Source organism: Mustela nigripes, chromosome 1 (genome assembly GCF_022355385.1).
Source record: "Mustela nigripes isolate SB6536 chromosome 1, MUSNIG.SB6536, whole genome shotgun sequence".
Classification (NCBI taxonomy): Eukaryota; Metazoa; Chordata; class Mammalia; order Carnivora; family Mustelidae; genus Mustela; species Mustela nigripes.
In genome coordinates, this window is record NC_081557.1 from 197018087 (window position 1) to 197038518 (window position 20432).

General features: G+C 38.9%; 1 protein-coding gene across 1 annotated transcript; it reads right to left on the minus strand.

Moving 5' to 3' along the window:
* Positions 1-1191: 1191 nt before the first annotated feature.
* PCDH18 (protocadherin 18) lies at positions 1192-15269 on the minus strand. Its single transcript, XM_059378420.1, has 4 exons — positions 12517-15269; positions 11593-11678; positions 11340-11503; positions 1192-3914 (listed from the first exon to the last, which is right to left on the minus strand). Exons 1-4 carry the CDS (start codon positions 15001-15003, stop codon positions 3247-3249), a joined length of 3405 nt encoding a protein of 1134 aa, XP_059234403.1. The 5' UTR covers positions 15004-15269; the 3' UTR covers positions 1192-3246.
* Positions 15270-20432: the final 5163 nt, after the last annotated feature.

A 20432-nucleotide genomic window follows, 5' to 3' on the forward strand; every position in this document is an offset into this window, starting at 1 on the left:
GAAGACTTTTGTGTGGTTTGAATTTAATTTTACATGGCAATGCTTATTGCCCTTCAGAGTTCAGTGCATTCCCAATTTTTGATACTATGATGATACATTCATGGTATATATGCAGTTAAAATAAGAACATCAAAACCTTTTCAATAGTTTGGCAAATTACCTGAACTGTGTGGGTCCAGTTCTGTGATTTCATGGAGGACTGAGAGTTGTTATGTCAGGCAATACCTTTTTCACCCACAGTGTTTGAATTTTAATGTGTTAATAATTCAAACTCGGTTTTGAATATTTTCTGACATTAGCTGGTATCAAAGCAATGAAACAAGGATTCTAAAATTCTTTCACAAATGACACTTCTTCAATAACTCCAGTAAGAGTACCTTAACTGTTTTTTGTCTCAATAGTTATCTATTGGTAAGTGGTAAATTTGATAGATGTATGACAGAAGGAGAAAAAATTTAAATAATTAATAAAGTCATAAGTCTCATCTGCTAAATACTAAGAAAGAGAGAAATGATAAATGAATAACAATGTTAATAACCTATGAGATTCGAATAAAGCCATTTCTAATCCTCCTATAAATAAACATTTAAAAGAAGATTTATTAAGCAACAGATTCAGTATTGAATTACATTTTTGGGAGATGATCCTATTAATTAATAGAAGATTATTACTGGAGTGCCTGGGTGGCTCAATCAGTTAAGCCTTTGACTTTGGATCAGGTCATGATCTTGGTTGGGGTCTTGGGATCAAGCCCCAAGTCAGGCATCAGGCTCCCTGCTCAGTGGGGCATCCGCGTGTCCCTCTCCCTCTGCCCTTCCCTCTGCTCCTGCCTTTGTCTCTCTCTTGATCACTGAAGAACATTTAAAGGAACTGAATGGGGACAAAGGGATTAAGAACTCAAAAAGAACCTCCTCCGTTTAAGTGCTTTTCAGTTGTTTCAGTCTGAAGAGGGGCATGGTATCAAAGAAGAGAAAATGTAAACTTGATGAAAGGTTAAATTGCTATGATAGCACCAGAGAGTTGAGCTTTCACTGAGATTATAGTATCTGTGAAAGGAACAGGAGCGAAAAGTGAAAATCTTGCACCAATATTCCCTTTACTGTTGCATCCGGAAAGCCATAGTAAGTGGAGAAGGCTGGAGGCAAGGAGTCCGAAACAGGGAAAATTTACTATACACACAATACACAAAGGTTTTGTATTTAATATAGTATTGCATTTTATTTCCTTTGCATTATTTACATGTTGATTTCCATCTCTGCTTCCTAATTTCTAGTTGTGCTTTAAATTAAGAACAGCGAAGCTATGAAAAATTTTTAATGATAATATGTACTGAAAGGAAGTGAATTTGAAAAAAAAAATGTTTTTAAATGTGGTTAGCATTTGTGTGTGTAATATACTGAAAAATAAATGGAAATTTCTCTTGTTAACTAAAATCCCTCCTATAAAGGAAAATATGCCTTCAGAAGACATAAAACATCTATTTGATGTGGTGCTCATTTGAGATTTAAAATATCTTGAGTTCAGCCTTTTTTAGGCTATTTAACTTTCTTCATATTTCAATTCCCTGCTAGTAAACCAAGGAGGATGATATTTACCTCTTGGAAACATTGTAAGGCATCTTTTTTTGACCTAACTTAATACAAAATGTTCTGAGATTTTTTTTTTAAATTTGAAAAATGTTCAAGTGGTTACTATTTCATTATTTTTTTTTTTTTTTCTTTACACTTCAAATGCATTTAAATTCTTCATTCTACTGGGAATACCATAGACTTCTTTCATTCCCATTACAGGTCTCAAATTCATTCCTTTTCCATTGTGTTTTTCTTGTTTGCCAAGCCAGCTGAAAGCTTCCTCTGTATCACTCAAAATTCAACAGAGAATTATTCTCTCATGAAAGATATGCTTCATGCAAAGCTTTTGAACTTATATGTAGACCAGGACTCTGACTTATGGACAGTTCTTTAGCTTTACTTTAATTTTTCTTTTATTTTCATTGACAGCAAAATTTTTTGGAGAGTACAATCAAGATAGTGTATTCATAGAAATAACATTAATAGAAGCTTGGTCATAAATGAGAACAGTCATAATAATGATCTCCTTTACCAAAGCATTCCACACAGAGAGATAACAGCACAATAATTAAAGAATTTGTTGTTTGTCACACAACAAATACAACAGAACTGCAGTAACAAAAATCATAATTTTAAAAAACATTCTTATACTAAAAATAAAAGCAAAAATATGAGATCATGCACTGGAGACAAAAGCTAAAAGTGAATAGTTATAACAAAAACATCGCAAAAGATAAAAATGTTCAAGTTTTGTGAAGGAGAGAAGATTCAAATAGAACAGTTTCAGAATAAATCACTTACATTTACTACCCTAGGAGGGACACTGACATAACAGTCTTCATCCACTAATACCTTTTGCTGTTAGAATACATACTGTTAACCCATTTATAGGACAGATTCCATTTCCTTGGAGCATGTCTACTGTTACAAGGACAGAATGAAATTCATCGTTTACCTTGATTACAAATAGACAATAATACTTCAGGAGAAATATTCTCAAGAACAGGCCAGTGTGATGCCCCAGAATAGTAGGGCCCTGGGGGTTGGGAAGCATTCGCTCTAGCCCTATTTTCATCATTGTCTGTGAAAGACACTTCCCAGTCCTAAAATGAAATTTCACCTCATGTTTGAATTCTGCCGTAATTGAACTATCAAAACTAGAAGAGAGCAGCGAAAATAATGATAATAATAAAATGGTTTAACATTTTTATTGATGCATAATTTTATTTTTTAAGTACTATAAAAAGAAACTGGATCACTTAATGAAACTAAGAATCATATAATGCTTTAGTGGGGTTGTTCCTACAGCACAGCAATTTCTTCCCCAACATAACTAATCTACACAGTGCCTTTATACTTTGTGGTTGTCTATATATCCTATTTGAACAGTGGCTAGTTTCTACATGATTAGGAAAGACATGTTTGTCATGGGAGTAAAAAAATAAAATTTGTCTGTTAAATTACACATAAATATAAGGTACAAATGTATTTTTAAAATACAGATTAAAATAATCACACTTGCATTGTGTACATACGAAAATACAGTATTTAATATTCAATATACACAGACACATTTATGATAAATGCAACTATTCGGCAATGCCAGTTCTTTTCAGGGTCTTCTCTGTCCCCCATTTCCACACATATGGAAAGCAAAAACGCTTCGCTAAACCTCCTAGCTCTGGCGGACATCTTGAAGCAGTTTGTTAATCTCCGCCACTAGCTCACTGGCATCCATGAGTTCGTGTTTCCCGTCGTTGAGGTGGTTGAGCACATTGTCAAAATCATCTTCTTCATAGTTTTCAGGGATCTCCTCCATGGCCGGCAGCCATTTGGAGGAAGGCTGCACACTGGAGTGAGTTCCAAGAGGGGGACCCGAGCTGTTGGTGGGGTTTTGAAAATGCGTACTGGCGGCCCAGGCGGCCACGCCTTGCGGATAACCCGCAGTCTTGGCGGGCAGCGCCCCCTTGCGGCGCTCCAGAGAGTTGGACCGATCCCCCTCGCCGCACTCCGCGTAGGTGTCCAGGGAAGGGGGCAAGAGGCGCTGGAAGACGCTGCTCATTTCCGAGAGCAGAGAGGATGTGCTGGTATCCCCGGAGTCCTCGTCGTTCGGGGAGTCCTTCCCAAAGGTGGAGAAACTCTTCTTTTTCTCCCCAGAATCCGCGGGCTGGGTGTCGTCCTCAAGACTCTGATGCGGATGCTGCTGCTGCGGTTGTGCTGGGAACTCCTCCCCCGGAATGAACATGTTACTCCGATAGTCGGAGGACGGCGAGGGCAGCGGTGGCATCCAGCACTGGTCGGAGTGCCCCAGGACCCTGCACTCCTCCGTGCAAAGCCGCATAGCTACACCGAGGAAAACAACAGGGATTCATGATCATACTTAGCGTAACTCCAAATGATACAAAAGAAGGTAATTTCATTTTTTAAAAAGTGAGACGAGACCGTTTTAAACAGCGAACACGATACTCACCGGTTATTTTATACACTAAATGGACTACACTTACGGATTTGAGTATCATTTTTATGGACTTTTTTTTTTTTTCCTGTTTATCAAATAAGGAAAGGAGGGTTATGACTCACACACTTCTCAGGAATATTATTTCTGCTACTCACGTAATGAGAAAATGGATTTATAACTTATACATGAGGATGACTGAAAAGGAGCAAAGGTATGGGTGATGGGATGTTTGCTGAACATAAATTCTTGAAAACCCAGGGCTGTAAAGTGAAATCATCCATAATTTTAGAATGCCACCAGATAATTTTTGAGTACTACCTATGAGTAGCTTTCTAGATATTGAGGTCTATCTGATCAACTTTACTTTTAATGGAGGTATTGGGAATATAATAAACTATCAGGTCATTATCCTTATTAATCTCTCTCCAACGTATTCTGGATTATTTGTTACTTAAAATAGCAATGCAAATTATCCTCAACTACCAGGCATCCCTAGTTAATCTGTTACGAAAACTTTTTTTAGAGGTTTGAAATTCAAGTAGATGGAAAAGTCATTAAAAGCTGAACAGTACAAAAAAATCCATTGGTTATCTCTTCCAGTTGTTATAATGCCCTATTGGAATGTGAGTGGCCACACTCACAGAAGATAATAGGTGATATTAGAGAAGCAGAAAATAAAAAGGAGAAAAATTTCTAAATTTGCCAAATATAACTAAATTACACAACAATGAAGAAATGCAAAAATGTAAAATATACTCTACAAACCATCTATCTCTTTCTCTGAAAATTAGGTCTCTTCAGTATCATGATTTTATTTTAGAGCCAGAGACAGAATGCAGAAAATACAAAGTAGTTATCTTACATTTGAATGACAACTGGATTGGTAACAACCATACCTATCTATTCAAGCTAATTCTCTAGATCTGACCACTTCAGAAAGATTTCTCTTCTTCCCAAATTATTGTGAAAAAGGATGACTCTTGAACAATGTCAAATCCTTTATCACGGGAAGCAAGTAATCTATATAGTCCCCATTACCAGGTGAAGTGTCTACAGAGAATAAGCAATCACTGTATATTTTCTGATTATCAGGGAAATGCACATCAAAACCACCATGAGATATCACTTCAAATTGTCAGGATGGCTGTTATAAAAAATAATAAATGTTGACAAGGATGTGGAGAAATTAGAATACTTGTACACTGTTACTAAGAATACAAATGGTGCAGCCACTATGGAAAACAATATGGAAGTTCCTCAAAAAACTAAAGATGTAACTACCATATGATCCAGCAATCCCACTTCTGGGTATTTACCCAAAAGAAGTGAAATCAAGATCTCAACGAGATATTAGCCCTTTCCTGTTTATGGCAGCAGCACTATTCACAATAGCCAGATGGGAAAACAACGTGAATGACCACCAACAAATGAATGGATAGAATAAATGTAGTATATGCATACAATGGAATATTATTTAGCCTTAAAGTAGGAGGAAAAGTCTACATTATGTGACAACATGGATGAATCTTAAGGACATTATACTTGGTGAAGTAAGTCAGGACAAATACTGCATAATTCTATGTATATAAGGTATCTAAAATGGACACACTCATAGAATCCAAGAGTGGAATGGTGGTTACTAGTAGGTATGTGTGTATGCTAGGGGGTTGAGGAAATGGGGGATTGCTAATCAATGGATATCAAGTTTTGGTTAAGCACGAAGAGTAAGTTTTGGAGATCTGCTATATAACATTGTACCTGTAGTTAACAATACTGTACTGTATAATTAAATTTTATTAAGAGGGTAGATCACATGTTAAAAGTTCTTATGCAGTAAAATAAAATTTTTTTAAAAGATTTTATTTGTTTATTTAACAGATACAGATCACAAGTAGGCAGAGAGGCAGGCAGAGGGAGAGAGAAAGAGGAGGAAGCAGGCTCCCTGCTGAGAAGAGAGCCCAATGTGGGGCTCGATTCCAGAACTCTGGAATCATGGCCCGAGTAGAAGGCAGAGGCTTAACCCACTGAGCCACACAGGCGCCCCTAGACCTCAGTTCTTAATAGAGAAGGGGCTTATCTGCAAAAATGACAGCAAGTATACTGGGTGAGAACAAAAGTCTGATTGGCAGGAAAGCTAAAAATAGAGAGTAGGGAAAATGCAGAGATAGAGTGAGTGCTAACTGGGGGGTAAGACAAAGGGCAAATACTGAGAATCCTTGCGTACTTTTGCTGTGAAGAAAGGCTAAGTTTAAATAAGGATGGATGATTTAAGAATAAAAGCATGTTGGGGCGCCTGGGTGGCTCAGTGGGTTAAAGCCTCTGCCTTCAGCTCAGGTCCTGGTCTCAGGGTCCTGGGATCTAGCCCCGAGTCCGGCTCTTTGCTGGGCGGGGAGCCTGCTTCCTCCTCTCTCTCTGCCTGCCTCTTTGCCTACTTGTGATCTCTGTCTAGCAAATAAATAAATAAATAAATAATCTTAAAAAAAAAAAAAACAATAAAAGCATGTTTAGATGTACTGACTTCATGCATTATTACTGCTTGGTAAAACTCACCAATTATCGCTCATCATTTAATGTGGACAAAAACCAAAAGGAGTTGAAAGTAATTAGAATGCCTTAATAGCCATGAGGTTTTCTCAGCAGTGAAATAATTCTCAAAGTGGTAATGAAGTTTTTTCCCTGATTCCCCGGATCTCTGAAAATGGAAAGATCTGTCTATCTTGTCCTATACACATCCTGTGAGAAGGAAGGGAAATAGATCTGATGACAACTTTCATTTGTTTTCCAGCCTTTAACTCTGTGGGAAGGACTTAATTGTTTGATTGATTGTCTGATTGATTTTGTTTTCCTTTAATATTTAATGACGGGGGGTAGAAAAATTACCTAGGCTTCTAGGAATCCTGCATATGATCAACTTTCTAAAGACCTGAATATAATGAACATATAACCAAAAATACAACCTGTTTGATTAAAATGGTAGTCCCCGTCCAAAAGTAATTTAATTACAGGAATTTTTAAAACAGGGAATGCTATTTAACAACTTTGCAGCAAATAAGTGAAACTTTTATTATAAAATAATAAATTAACATACCATTTTTCAAATTCATAAATAGGTAAAATTGACGAAGCAAAGCTAATGGAGAGAAGGTTGGGGAAAATTAATAGAGATGGGGGCAGTGGTACAGAATAGGGTATTTCTGTTTCATTGATATGTTCAACCTTTCCCCTGGAGACTCAACTATTTAAAACATGCTCAGTATACACATAATTCAGTGCCACAGAGGTTTCATACCACATCCAGTAAGTTAGAACTTATTGGCAAGGGGTGCATGTGGCTAATCTTTCTGTCTCTTCAGGTGGTTAAATTTCCTCTGGGAAGGGGAGGGAGGTAAGGAAGCAGAGAACTCCATAGGACTATCAATTTTGTGACTGTACTATATCTTATACATCAAACCTAAAGTAAGAAGAAGAGATAAAAACCCAGAGTCTAACTCCTATCAAGCCATTAGGGATTTGAGTAGCCAATCGGTTACATCTTCAGAGCCTGCCGTAGGCAAAGTCATTATGATAGCTCCCTGTCCTCGAATGGTTTCCAATCCAGTTCTGAGTCAAGTGTAACAAGTGATGCCCCAAATGCCCAGTTAGAGTGCCAGGCTGTATGATGCTGAGGGCATGCATTATTATATAAGAAATGATAAGAAAGGGAAAAAAGGGGGGAAAGTGGAGGTTGCAGTAGTTAAAGGAAGACAAACTTGAAACAAATTTTGAGAGCTGACAAGGTCTCCGACATGGTGAAGAGAAACTAATTTTTTCAGGAAGAAAGGCAACATGAGCAAAGGACTGGTGTGTTATGTGAAGAGATGGTTGTGCCCATTGCAAAATATTAAAAAAAAAGAAGAAGAAGAAGAAGAAGAAAGAAAGGAAGAAAGAAAGGAAGAAGCAGAATGGAGAGTTAATAAGCTAGGAGTGGGTTTTATTGGCCTTGGAACGCCAAGGGAAGTAGTTTTATTAGGTGTTGCTGGGCAACAAAAGTCAATTATTGACTTTGAACCAAAAAAAATGTAAATTAAAACATTCTGAAAAAGTTGTTCAAGCTGCATAAAAGAAATATTTAATGAACGCAGGAGGTGCTAGAGAGTGAATATCGGCTTCTGTGCTGGTACAGTAAACCAGCCGTGGAAGAAAGGCCAGAACCGGGATACCAGCCATTACAATGAACAGAACATGGATTTAAAGAGAGATGTTTGAGTTAAGTAATCACAGATAGCAGATGAATAAAAAGTGGAATGAGCCTAATAAAGGAGTATCACAAGAAACAAAATCAAAAGCCTTTATAAATCATTCTGGTGCAGCTGATAGATTGGGAAAATGGAAATTTTGCAGGAATATGTGTAGCACTGTAGTTCAAAGTTGAATGAGTAAGGAAGAAAGTATGTTGACAAACATGAGCTAACAGACAAAAATGCTTGCTGATTTTACTGCTCAGAATGCAGGATATTTCTGTGGGAATTAATAGAATGGATGACCAGAAATGACCTTGTTGGCAGGCAATGCAACATAACATAATCTATATTTGATCACAGTTCAGTGCAGAAAAATAGTTGGAATAAGACACTTAAGTCCTAAAAATATACATGCTTTTGAAAACTGCACTGATTCTGTTAATGGTATTCAGATGTGGACTTGCATTTTTTTTTTCCCTACTTGGGCTATTTCCTGGGAATATAAGTTTACACAGCACAAGTTTTAAACGCTAACATGCTGGCGGAAGCTGCCAGAATGAGTAATAAACCAGAAAATGGTTGAAGTACAATCAGAATGATGGTCATAATTAAAGGACGGTTATCTCTGTATAAATACTCAATATGCTTATTTCTTTCCATACTAGCCAGACATGAATAAGGTTTAAAATACTTCATAAATCACTGGCAATATCCCAGTGCTCTATGCCACCAGAATGCTTTCTCTACATGGATGCAAGTGGCCAGTAAGAAAGAAATGTATTATAAAACAACACCATGTACCAGCAATATAGCTCTCCTGCTAGACACCTAGATTAAGTATAATTATGTAAATGTGGAATTTTTAAAGGGCTATTTATATATTAAGTTGTGTTATTACTGATAATATAAAAGTGAACCTCCAACTTTGAAAAGAAATGATAACTTATAAGGAGTTTAAAGCTATTCACTAAATAAAGCTTACTATTACCTAGACTTTATATCTACCCATTATTTCCTCAATGGCTTTATTTACATTTTTTTTATCTTATTTTTTTAATACAGGCATTAGGCAACTCTCCTGCCATGAACATATCTGGTGTTTGTAGCTTTGAAAGAGTGAAAGAGAAATCTTGTCTTTGTTTAAAACCGGTTAGCTGTTTACAACTACACAATTTCAGAATTAAAAAGGATTTTAGGCACCATTTAGGCCCCCAGATGGAAAGGTTGTCTAAATAGGGAAAGTTTTTTTCCTTTTAACTATGCCAATAAATTAAAATTTCAATGAATAGCCTTCATACAATTTAAAAAATAACTTATTATAATACAACACTAATGTTATGGCCATTATATTACTTTTCTGTTCTATGAAATAATGTCATTTAGGAAATGACATTATTCAAAATTAGGGATCAATATTCAACCTTAGAATTCCATCAATATCACTGAATCATAGAAATTTAGCCAGATGGTTCTTTCATTTCACTGCAAGTTTTCTGAGGCTGTGTATATCCCACTAGATTTTCAGAGATTTATTTCCTTCCTATAAACAGGGAATCTAGGAATAAAACAAAGAAGCAAAGACACTACTGTGCAAATATTGGTTCTTGTGTACACTGCAGCCCTCAATGCTACTAGAAGTCCTTGCCATACATTCACCCTGCCAGAGACGCACTGTCTCGTGCTGTTCTATCATAATGAAATAGGCAGCATTCAATCGTTTCATAGACGGTAGATGAGGTAAGAATATGAGAACAAATACATTACTGAACTTATTTTTTTAAAACAACTGTTGCTTCATATTGCTCTTCCTAAGCTAGTGTTTATGTGTGCGGGGACTGGTTCAAACCCCACCTCCACCATGTACGAACGGCCCGATTTAGGACACGTTGCTTTAACCTTTATAAGCTTCAGTTCTCAAATCTAAACAAAAGAAACAAACAAATAAAACAAGAACACTACTCTCACTTCCACCCCACTATGAATTCCTGTGTCTGTCGAAGTGTTCGGAGACAGAATGCAGGTACCAATGTCCTCCTGGGGCCTACATAAGTGCTGGGACATTGCTGGTTACTACTGGTGGCAACTACTGCCACCACCACTAGAACTTTCCATGCGGTGAAAACCTGCATTTCTGTGGCTCTCTGAAGCAGTCTCATGACTATTTCCTAAACTCTCCTACTTATCTATATTTAGAAAACGGATGTTTGATGGAACTCAGATGGGGCATAGTTCTGCCTGTCTTTCATTTATCAAATGGCAGTCGTTTGATCAACATTCCCTGGAATGTAGAAACATAAGTAGCCAAAGCAACATTTATGTGTTCCTAAGAGTTGCTTCAATATTACAGTCTCTAGAAACAGGGTTGCTACAATGAGGTAGTCGGGATTTACCCAGTTGGTTCAGGGTTTCTACTACACAACTTAGAGGGGGGGACTCTAAGGAAACTGTGGCTCATAACTTACTAGGATCTCCTCCATGTAGCTCTGGACTTAAAATTCCCCTCTTAAACCCCTGTTCCTTTTCCACTATAGTGCAGATAGAAAATGAAGGTGTGGCAAAAATATTCTATTTACCACCTACAAAGATGCATTCTTTGTCCTATTTTTGGTGATAGAAGTGGACCATTTTCTAGTGTATTTTAATCTCTGATTCTGCGAGTAGGTTTCCATCACAGGAAATTTGTGTCCTCCAAATTATAGTCCGGTTCACCACGAGGCACCAAAACAGGCTGTTTGAATAACAACAACCACCCAGTAATTTCATAAAGAGTTGCTCAAGAGTGTCCTGCGGCAGTCCTGGACGGGGCAGGAAGAGGAAAGAAGTGGTGTGGTTTTCTGTCCGCCTCTCCCCACTCTTTCCTTCTTGTCCTGCTGGGCTCTCCTGCTTACTCCGTCTCTACCAACTGCTTCATAGGAATTTTAAGAAAATGATTCTGAAGGGTGCCAGGTCATGTTCATTGCTAATAGTGTACAAGTGACAGACACGTCAGTGCAAAGGACAACGAAAATTAGAAGCATGGGAGAAACTTTTCACTTCATTTGTGTAGCAGATCTGAAAATAAGGATTTATCATCTGTCCCTACCCTCTTACCTGCTGGAATTCTTCCATCTGTAAGAAACAGGTCGCTGAATCCTTCACCCAGCAGCCTATCTATTGGTGAATCTCGCCCCAAATCGTAATCACTGTCTCCTGCTTCACTGTCACCACGGCCACTGTCTTTCAAGCTAAATTTGTCCATGTCTTGGAGGGCATATCTAGAAAGATGAATCAGAGAAAGTGTGGTTTTTACTCTTCAGCATTCATGTTAGTGGGACTCAATAGGGAGCAGGAGGATAAGTCATACCTATAGCTCCTGGAATATTTGTTTCCTCGAAAACTTGGTCTTGGCTGATACTGCCCCTGGTGAAGCATTGAAAGAAGCTGGGAGACCTGCTGGAAACCAAAGAGACAGAACTGATTTCTGGAAACAAAGCCCCAAAGACTCGCAAGCTTTAAGCAAGGAAAAACAGTTGCTCACTATCTCATCCTAATTAATTGAACATGTTACCTCTGTTTTAAAGATTTACACATGCTGGAATGTGGCCGACTACGTAGGCAGCCACCACACATAACTGACTCCATCCCAGAGAGACTTGAATGATCTCATACACTGACTTTTTCTTTTGGAAAGAGAACTCCTTGATAAATAACAGATTGATTTCCTTCATTTTATTTTATTTTTTTAGTTCAGATTAAAGTGAGCAGTTATAAAAATACGTGGAAAATGTTGTAAAATACAACATTCGAACACATGCAGCTAAAATAGTCTAAAAAATTCTAAAAGTTGAGCAAACGTGATATGCATTTAGATGGCATTGTGGAGGCCTCAGTTTTGTTTTTTTTGTGGGTTTTTAAAAATTCTTTTGTTTTTTGGGGGAGTGTTAATAAGAATCACAATTATGAGAATACAACAAGCCCTTTTATTTTCGGCTTCCAGTATCTCAATCTGGGAAGCAAGGGTATTTCTAATTAGATAGTCATTTGAGAGCTCCACATTTATTTTTCAATATTATACATATACATAATACATGCAAGCAAATTCTTTAAGAAAAACAAAACAGCCCACTAAGGCATGTATACTTGCTACATACACATAATGCAACTTGTACCCTCTTTAATTCAAATATTGTTTACTTCTTCAGAGAAACATTTAAGAACTAACAGATACACAACTTCTGAACACTAACAGCTGACTTGCCCAGTGAACTGGTGTAGGGTATGATCTTACCTCAACAGCAGGAGTGGCATGGGTGAGTTCTAATGAGAAATTCTCTGGCACGTGGTTGGATGAGATTGTCACCAAACTGTTGAGGGACTGGTGACTGTGGTGACTCTGCCGGCTGCCCATCTGCCCTCTTTCCAAGGTTGGAGACGAAGATGGAGATGACCTGTGATGAGATCTGATGGGCAGAGTGCCGTTCATGGTTGGCACCAAGGTAATGTCCCCTTTGTGAATCTGCCTGGATGGCCGTTTTGGGTGGTGCTGGTAAGTGGATTCCGCTACCCTGCAGTTGTAGGATCTAGTGTCCTTCTTTTCTCGGTTACACCTCGTGGCAAACAGCACCATAATAACCAACAACACTGCACAAATTGCTCCTAAGGAAATAATTATAATCATGGAGACATCCAAAGATGCCTGGCTTACTGAGGTCATGGCTGTACTTGTCACTGACTCTGCATATTCAAAGATCACACACTTCAGGAGGACTTTGGTATGCAGCTGAGGATTGCCTTTGTCCTGGATGATAACCGAGAGCTCCCATTCTGTGTAGGAAACAGATTCCATGCTCACATTGGTATGGATGTCACATGATCGTGGATCCATTAAAAAGATATTCTCCTCATTCCCTGCTAGGATGGAGCAACTGAGTTCAGCATTCACACCAGAGTCTCTGTCAATTGCCCTTATTCTCGTGACATGAAAGCCACTTTCAGCCCCTTTGGGTATGGAGATTTCTGCAGTATTATTGCGCAGCGCAGGCCCTATAACCACAGGGACGTTGTCATTTTCATCAATGATGGTGAGCACAACTGTGGTATTGCTTGCGAGTTGCTTTGGACTTCCTCCATCTCTTGCTTCCACCACAAAAGTGATCTGACTCACTTCCTCATGATCAAAGATTCTGAGGGCATAGATGGCTCCATTCGATGGGTCAATGGTTACATATGTAGTTATGGAACTTCCCAGGATAAAACTCTCCAAAATTGTGTATGTAACTTGCCCGTTTTCTCCAAGATCAGGATCTGTGGCTGTAACAGTGGTGATATAGGCCCCTGGCGAGTTATTCTCTGAGATTGCAAATTCATAGCGACTTCTCTGGAAGTGGGGTGGATTGTCATTTATATCATTAATCTGAACAGTAAAATGTTTTACTGTAGAAAGACTGGGTGTCCCCTTGTCCTCAGCGATTATGGTCAAACTGTATTCAGATCTCTTTTCTCTATCCAGTGTGGCATTCGTCAAGATTAAATAATTGTTTTCGTAAGTCTTCTGAAGTTTAAAGTGACCATGTCCGTGAAGCTTACAAACTATTTCTCCATTCAGCCCAGAATCCTTGTCCTGAACCCCGACCAAAGCCACAAACGTGTCAATAGGATCCCCTTCAAAGATATAAGATATTTCTTCTTTTCCAGGGGACATGAGGTTTATGTTAATTTCAGGCTTATTGTCATTAACATCCACAACCTTAATTATAATTTTGCAATGAGCTGGGATTGAATTCGGACCCAAATCTTGAGCCTGAACATCAATCTCATAGGATTTGGTGATTTCATAGTCCACTTGCTTGAAAAGAGTCAAATGTCCTCTTTCTGAATCGATTTTAAAAGTCTCTATAATTTTGGGAGACACATGACTGCTGAAGGAATATACAATCTTCCCATTAGCGCCCTCATCTGGATCAGTGGCATTCAGATCAAGGAGCAAAGTGCCAACGGGGGAGTTTTCTAAGAGTTGTATTATATAAGACTGCTGCTCAAAAGCAGGGCTGTTGTCATTGGAGTCTGAAATGCTTATTTTTAGGATGGATGAGCCGGACCTCTGAGGCACCCCCATGTCTGAGGCAGTGAGCTGAAGCTCATAGCTTGACTTCAGCTCCCGATCGAGCTCTCTCACCACTATGAGTTCTGCATACTTGGCGCCATCAGTCCTGGTCCGGACCTCAATATTAAAGAAATCATTGGCAGAGAGAGAGTATGTGTGGAGGGAATTTTCCCCCACATCTGGATCAAATGCACTGTCCAAGGGGATCCGAGTCCCGACTGCTGCACTCTCAGATATCTCAATAGGTATGACAGATCTTGAAAACTGGGGAGAATTGTCATTAATATCCAGCACTTCGACTTCAATATGGAAAAGCTGCAGATGCTCCGTGGGTAGAGTGATCACATCAAACTCTATGGAACAGTTCAAGTTTTTCTGGCATAGTTGTTCACGGTCGATTTTAGCCCCTATGCTGATTTCTCCATTATCCTCATTGACCACAAGGAGAGGAGAATTTCCCCTTTGCATGGCTCGAAAACGAACAGTGGAAGGATTAGGTAGCTTAACTAAAACATCAGCCACATCCTCTGATAGTCTTGCAATTACTGATCCAACCCTCTGCTCCTCATAAATCCTGTATTTCAGATTCTTGCCCAGTACATCGTAGCTGAAAGATAGCATCAGGAGTGCAAAACCAAATCTAAAGTGCATTTTAGCATTCATTTGGCACATCGGTCAGTTGGAGGAGATTCCTCACACAGACCAAGTTAAAACGGCAAAGCAATTCCCCCAACTTCCTTTGGCAACTTAAAGCTACGCTACATTTGGTACTTGAAAGTTGAAAGCGTCTCTTAATAATACAGAACAGCAATTAACGGCTCGCAAACTTTTGTTTCATACACACCGTGTCACGACTTCCAGCTACTAGCGGCGTGGAGTGCGATCCTTGCGCTTGTTTGGCCGGCTGTCCTCTCTGCAGGCAGACGAGTGTCACCTCCGCGTTGCCCCCCTCGTGTCGTCGGAATCCATCTAGTGCAAGGGGCCGGCAGTCTGCAGTGAATCCTTCTCGAGCGATTCTTGCTCCCTTTCTCTGCGCGGCTGCAGACGAAACACCCGTGATCGCTGACTCCGGTCTAAAATCTGTACAACTTCACTTCAACTCAGACAAAGCTCTCTGGCCCGGCGTGTGTTGAATCGCTTCCAGCCAATCAGCGTCCTTCCAAATCAAAAGCTGATGGAGTCCCCAAAGCGAGGGCGGTCGAGAGTGGCGGGCGGAGAGGGAGAGAGACCGGCGAGGAGGAAGGCGGGGGCGGGGGGCGCGGCGGGCAGAGCGGGGCGGAGGGCGGGTGGGGGCTGGGGGCGGAGGGCCGGTGGGGGCTGGGGGCGGAGGGCCGGGGGGGGCGGGGGGGGGGGGGGGGGCGCCCCCCCCCTCCCCGCGCCCCCCCCTCCCCCCCCGGCCCCCCCCCCCCCCTTTCAGACCCGCATTCACTTTCTCCGAGCGTGCCACGACAAAGGGAGACAAATTACAGAAGAAAAACTTGAAACCAACTTCGGGTCGCCTTTATTTATATGGCATTTTAAATCGTTCTGCTTTTCTTAATGGCCCTTTCTTCTTCCACAAACATGTAATCATCCTGCCTTTCATAGTCCTTTTAAGGACTGGTTTAACTTAAAATACCTCTAAGTGCGTTTTGTTGGTGAAGGAATTTAATAAAATTTGAAAACTTGCTTCTAATTAGGCTTCCCAGGCCGCCTCCTTCCCCTCCCCCTCTGTAAATACTTGGGTCTTTCTCCTGTGAGCACCAGCAGATTTTCTTGGGGCTCTGTTTGAAAGAACAGAACAAGTAAGGAGGTTTCATTTTCTGTTTTTCTTTCATCTTTATTCTTTGAAGATAAGAAAAGGGCTGTTTTCCACTCTTGATTTCCCTTAATTAGCAAGATTTAAAGGAGCACCTTAGGATTCGAAACTAATTACCAATAGAGTTTTACCATATAGCATTTCTTTCCTGGAGTTCCGGCGAAATTGGCTATGATATTTCTTTGTCTTGTACTTCAAAAAATCCTATTTACCTTGAGCAAAAGATATTTCATGCTTTAGCGTGCCAGTTTCTACCAAAGACATTATCCATACATAGTGAGTCTTCACAATGAATACTGGGGGGACGTGGACTCAATAGTTTACAAGTCAAATTTTTATAATATATGTATTATTTATGAAAGCACTTTTCAGATATGTATTTTAAGAACCCAAAGCTTGTTTACATTGAAGAATAAAATGCCTGAGCTGAAAATTGCATTTTGTGTGCATCAAAATGCTAGGAAATATCGTGGGAGGCTTGTGCTCTATCCAGGTCACAGAAACTGATATGGTATTCTTATTTGAAAATATGATTATTTATGATGTTCTTTCTGCTCTGCAATTCCTTTTAAGTTTATCATCATGGCTCTGTTGCTGCTTTTTTTTTTCTTGTACCTCTTGCATTATTCCTCAGCTGTCTTCATCCACCTGCAGATTTGCTGTTTCACATAATCTCACTGTCACTTTTTTCCATTTATTTTCTCCCACACTCGATTTTGCCCCCCAGAAACATATAAAAAAGGTAATTTTCTGATTTTTCCACTTTGCTTACTCTCAGCAGAGCTCAGCTAAAGTCACGAAGAAGGTTCCTTCCAAGAAAGAAAGCAGAGGAGTCTCAGCGTGAACTCTCCTTCTTTTTAGGCATTCAAAAGCATTTTATAAGCCATTGTCTTTTTTCCCCCTCCAGAAACCAGGGCTGTGTGGCAAATTGTGCAGAATAGAAATGCCTATAATGAATGTATTTAGCACTGGGTCACGCTGATGAACATTCTGCCCCCATGAATAATACTGTTTTACAAGGTTGTAGCCCTTTCAAATTGCTGATCCCCAAACCCTATAGGCAAACCAGGGAAACACAAGTCCCACAAGCAACTGGGACTTTAGAAATCCATAGCCATCTGGCCTAGATCTCGAACAATCTGAGCCAATAATTATATCAATTCAGGCTTTAGCAAACCCCTTTGCAAACACCAAAAGAGCAAAGAAAGGAATTAGTAACTATTCAAAGTTGGGGTGAGAATTCAGAGGTAATCTAATTCCAGGAGTTCTAGGAGAGTCTCCCTTGTGGATTTGATAAGTCTACCCTCAAAATCTGTAAGAGCAATGGACTTGATTACCTTAACGTAGAGGGCATTTTCCCCTCCCCCTTAAAAAGTGAAAATAAATTTTAAAATCTTTCTTTTATTCCTGACAAAGACTTAATCATTGTCCAAATAGCTTCAGACTACCTTACTGAAATATTTAGAATAGGCTGTAAATATATCCTCATAAAGAGTGTGTTTCTATGAATAAGTCTTTAAATAATTTGGAATTTTTCATGGAGAATAGCTTGTTTTCACTTGTGGTATCATCCTTATCAAATACCTTTTCATGATCAGCTTGTCAGTCCCTCCCTGAGAAATTATATGTACCTACCTGATACTGTACCTGGCTTTTGATTTCTCCTTAGTGTGCACTACTCTGTTTTTCAAACTTGTTTGCTCAAAAAGTACAAAGAAGAAAATAAATTTTCCTTTGCACGTTTGATTAGCTTCAGCAGTTCAAAATGTCCTTATTTGGTAGTGCTGCAAAGAAAATTCCTGCCCCTCCCCCAACCACACACACACACACAACTCTCTCTTATATCATTTGCTATGTGTGAAATGGTTTATGTCTGTTAATTGTCATCTAATGGTGATTTCATCGAACTTTCTTGGTCTTCGAGAATTTTACAAAGTCATGAATAAGTAGTCATGAAAAAGTTTCGACGTTCTAAAATTACTTTCAGGTATCCAGTGAAGGAGGATTGAATGCTCCTTAAAGTCCATCCACCTTTGGTACCGCAGCCTTTGTTGACAAAAAAAGAGATGGCTGCACCTCTTGAGGCATTCTGAGTGATGTTAGGTAGGAGAGCAATGTGCTCCTGACCTCCTAAATGAAAATCTTGTTTTTTTTCCATCCTGTAGTGTATATTTTATCTACAAAGCTCCTTTTACCACTTGAGCCTAAGCTGGCTGAAAACTGCTAAACTAGAGAAAAGATACTCATTGACATTTGCAATACCTCCTGTCACCTCTAATAACAGTTTTATTATGCCATTTATTTTGATTACTTTTGTTTTAAAGAAAATCAAGCCTTATAATTCTAAATCTTCAATGTTTTCCTTACTGCTGAAGAGGAACGGGAATGAAAGGCTCAACTACAAAGCTGAAATGTCTTGTCACTACGTGAGTAGTGTACTATTTGATACTGAAATAGAAAATTAAAGTCATTAAAATGACTTATAAGCAGATGCGGTGTTCTTAAAAAAATTCTTAGTTATTTGTATGTTATTGGAGCATATGAAATGCAAAAAAACTAGGGAGATGGATAAAAATTCACTTCTGTCTGACCATATCATATCTTTCCCATCATCAAAAGAATAATAAGAATCTCACAATCTCCTTGTAGATTGAGATAACATTACAGTCTTTACTCATAGCATTTGCTTGGAAATGCTTTGTAGTAGGAATTCCGGGTCCTGTCTGATACCACGTGTCTTGAACAAACCTAAAAAATTACTCTACTACGTATCTTGGGAAATTAGATAAGATCAAAAGTTTTATCAGACATAAGCTGGTAGAATTAAGGAATCCCAGTACTTTGGAACTGTTTAGGATAAAGAATTTTACTTTTATATGAGCCCAATATATGTGTGAATGCAGGTACCTCCATTTGGTAGCTGTATAATCCTGAACAAATTATTTAGCTTTCTTGAGTCTGTCTAAACCTCTGGGAATAATAATAACATGCCACAAAGAATTCTTGTAAGAATTAAATGATTGGAGCTTCCCACAGAGGCTGGCCAAGAGTAAATATACAACCAAGATTAGTTTCTTTTTCATAGACTATGTGGGTCTGTTTTCTTCCTAACATGCACTGAAGAGAAAAAGAAAAGTGGATTATATTCACAGTCCTTGTTGCTTTTTAAACTTTTGGTTTAGATGCTTATATAATTTTATGCTGGAAAGATGAAGCTCTCTCCATTTTTGATTTATGAATGTCACCTTTGAAACATAATCAACAAAACTAATAGTACTGATCTATGATGTTTTTGAAAACTTGCTGGCTCACTGAAGAAAATTTTGAAAGATCCAGCAAATACACTGAAGTGTTTCTCCAGATTCTTACTATAGAAACATATCCAATAATGCAGTTGAAAGAAGTCTATCAGGTGTTTAATTATCTTTTATTTGGTAGGCTGCATCTAGTATTTGCCTATTCTCAAATAGTTTGAAATGAACAGGTTTTTGTTTGTCTGTTTGTTTTAAATACATCATACTGTACTGGGAAGGCAAAAGAATATAATTTGATATGGTATCTTGGCAATGACAAAGAAAGATAAAACTTATCAAACAAGATTTTCATTTAGAAAGCACTATTAGATCTTCTATCAATCATATTACACCTCTTTATGTTGGTTTCCTTGTATTCATTCCATCCTAATCTATTCACTAGTATACTAATAAAAAATCACTGAACAATATAACCTCTTTATTGGAACAAAGTTATCAACATAAGATCAAGGGTTAGGAAATGAGAATGGGCCCTATACTAACATTAGACTTGTAGAATTGAAATGGACTCTCTGGAATTCTGATCAAAACTGAATGGATTAAATGCCTACAGGAGGGTCACACACCTGGAGGCATAGCTCTGCAAGCGCCAAGTGCAAGCCATCAGTAGAGGGCCAGGAAGAGTGGGAGTCCATGAAATGCAGTGACAGGTGCTAGGTCAATTTTGTCTGAGTATGCAATGGTACTTGGGCTGTCCTGCCAAAGGTAGGACACCAAGTTCCAGCAAGTGACTTAGGGTCTGGCAACAGGTTATCAACTAAGTCTGGATGTGAGCCATGTAGGTGAGCTACTGCTTTTTCTCAGACATTAAGCCTTCTCAGGCAGACAGGTTGTAGAATTAGAGACTAAAATGAGAGAATAAGACAGGCACCCAAGATCCAGTATTCTGAAATGGGCATATACTGGGAACCAAGTCAAAATATGAGACCAGATCAGAAAGTTAAAGGAGATGGCAGCAGGTTGATTTTAAAATTAATCGTGTGAGCTGT

What these genes read in the sequence shown, in the direction of transcription:
- PCDH18 (XM_059378420.1), bottom strand. Translation starts at nt 15,003, where the DNA reads ATGTGCCAAATGAATGCTAAAATGCACTTTAGATTTGGTTTTGCACTC. An exon ending in AAATATTCCAGGAGCTATAG is followed by an intron (nt 11,504 to 11,592) that starts GTATGACTTATC and finishes TCATCTTTCTAG; the next exon opens with ATATGCCCTCCAAGACATGG. An exon ending in AGATGGAAGAATTCCAGCAG is followed by an intron (nt 3,915 to 11,339) that starts GTAAGAGGGTAG and finishes TCCTCGGTGTAG; the next exon opens with CTATGCGGCTTTGCACGGAG.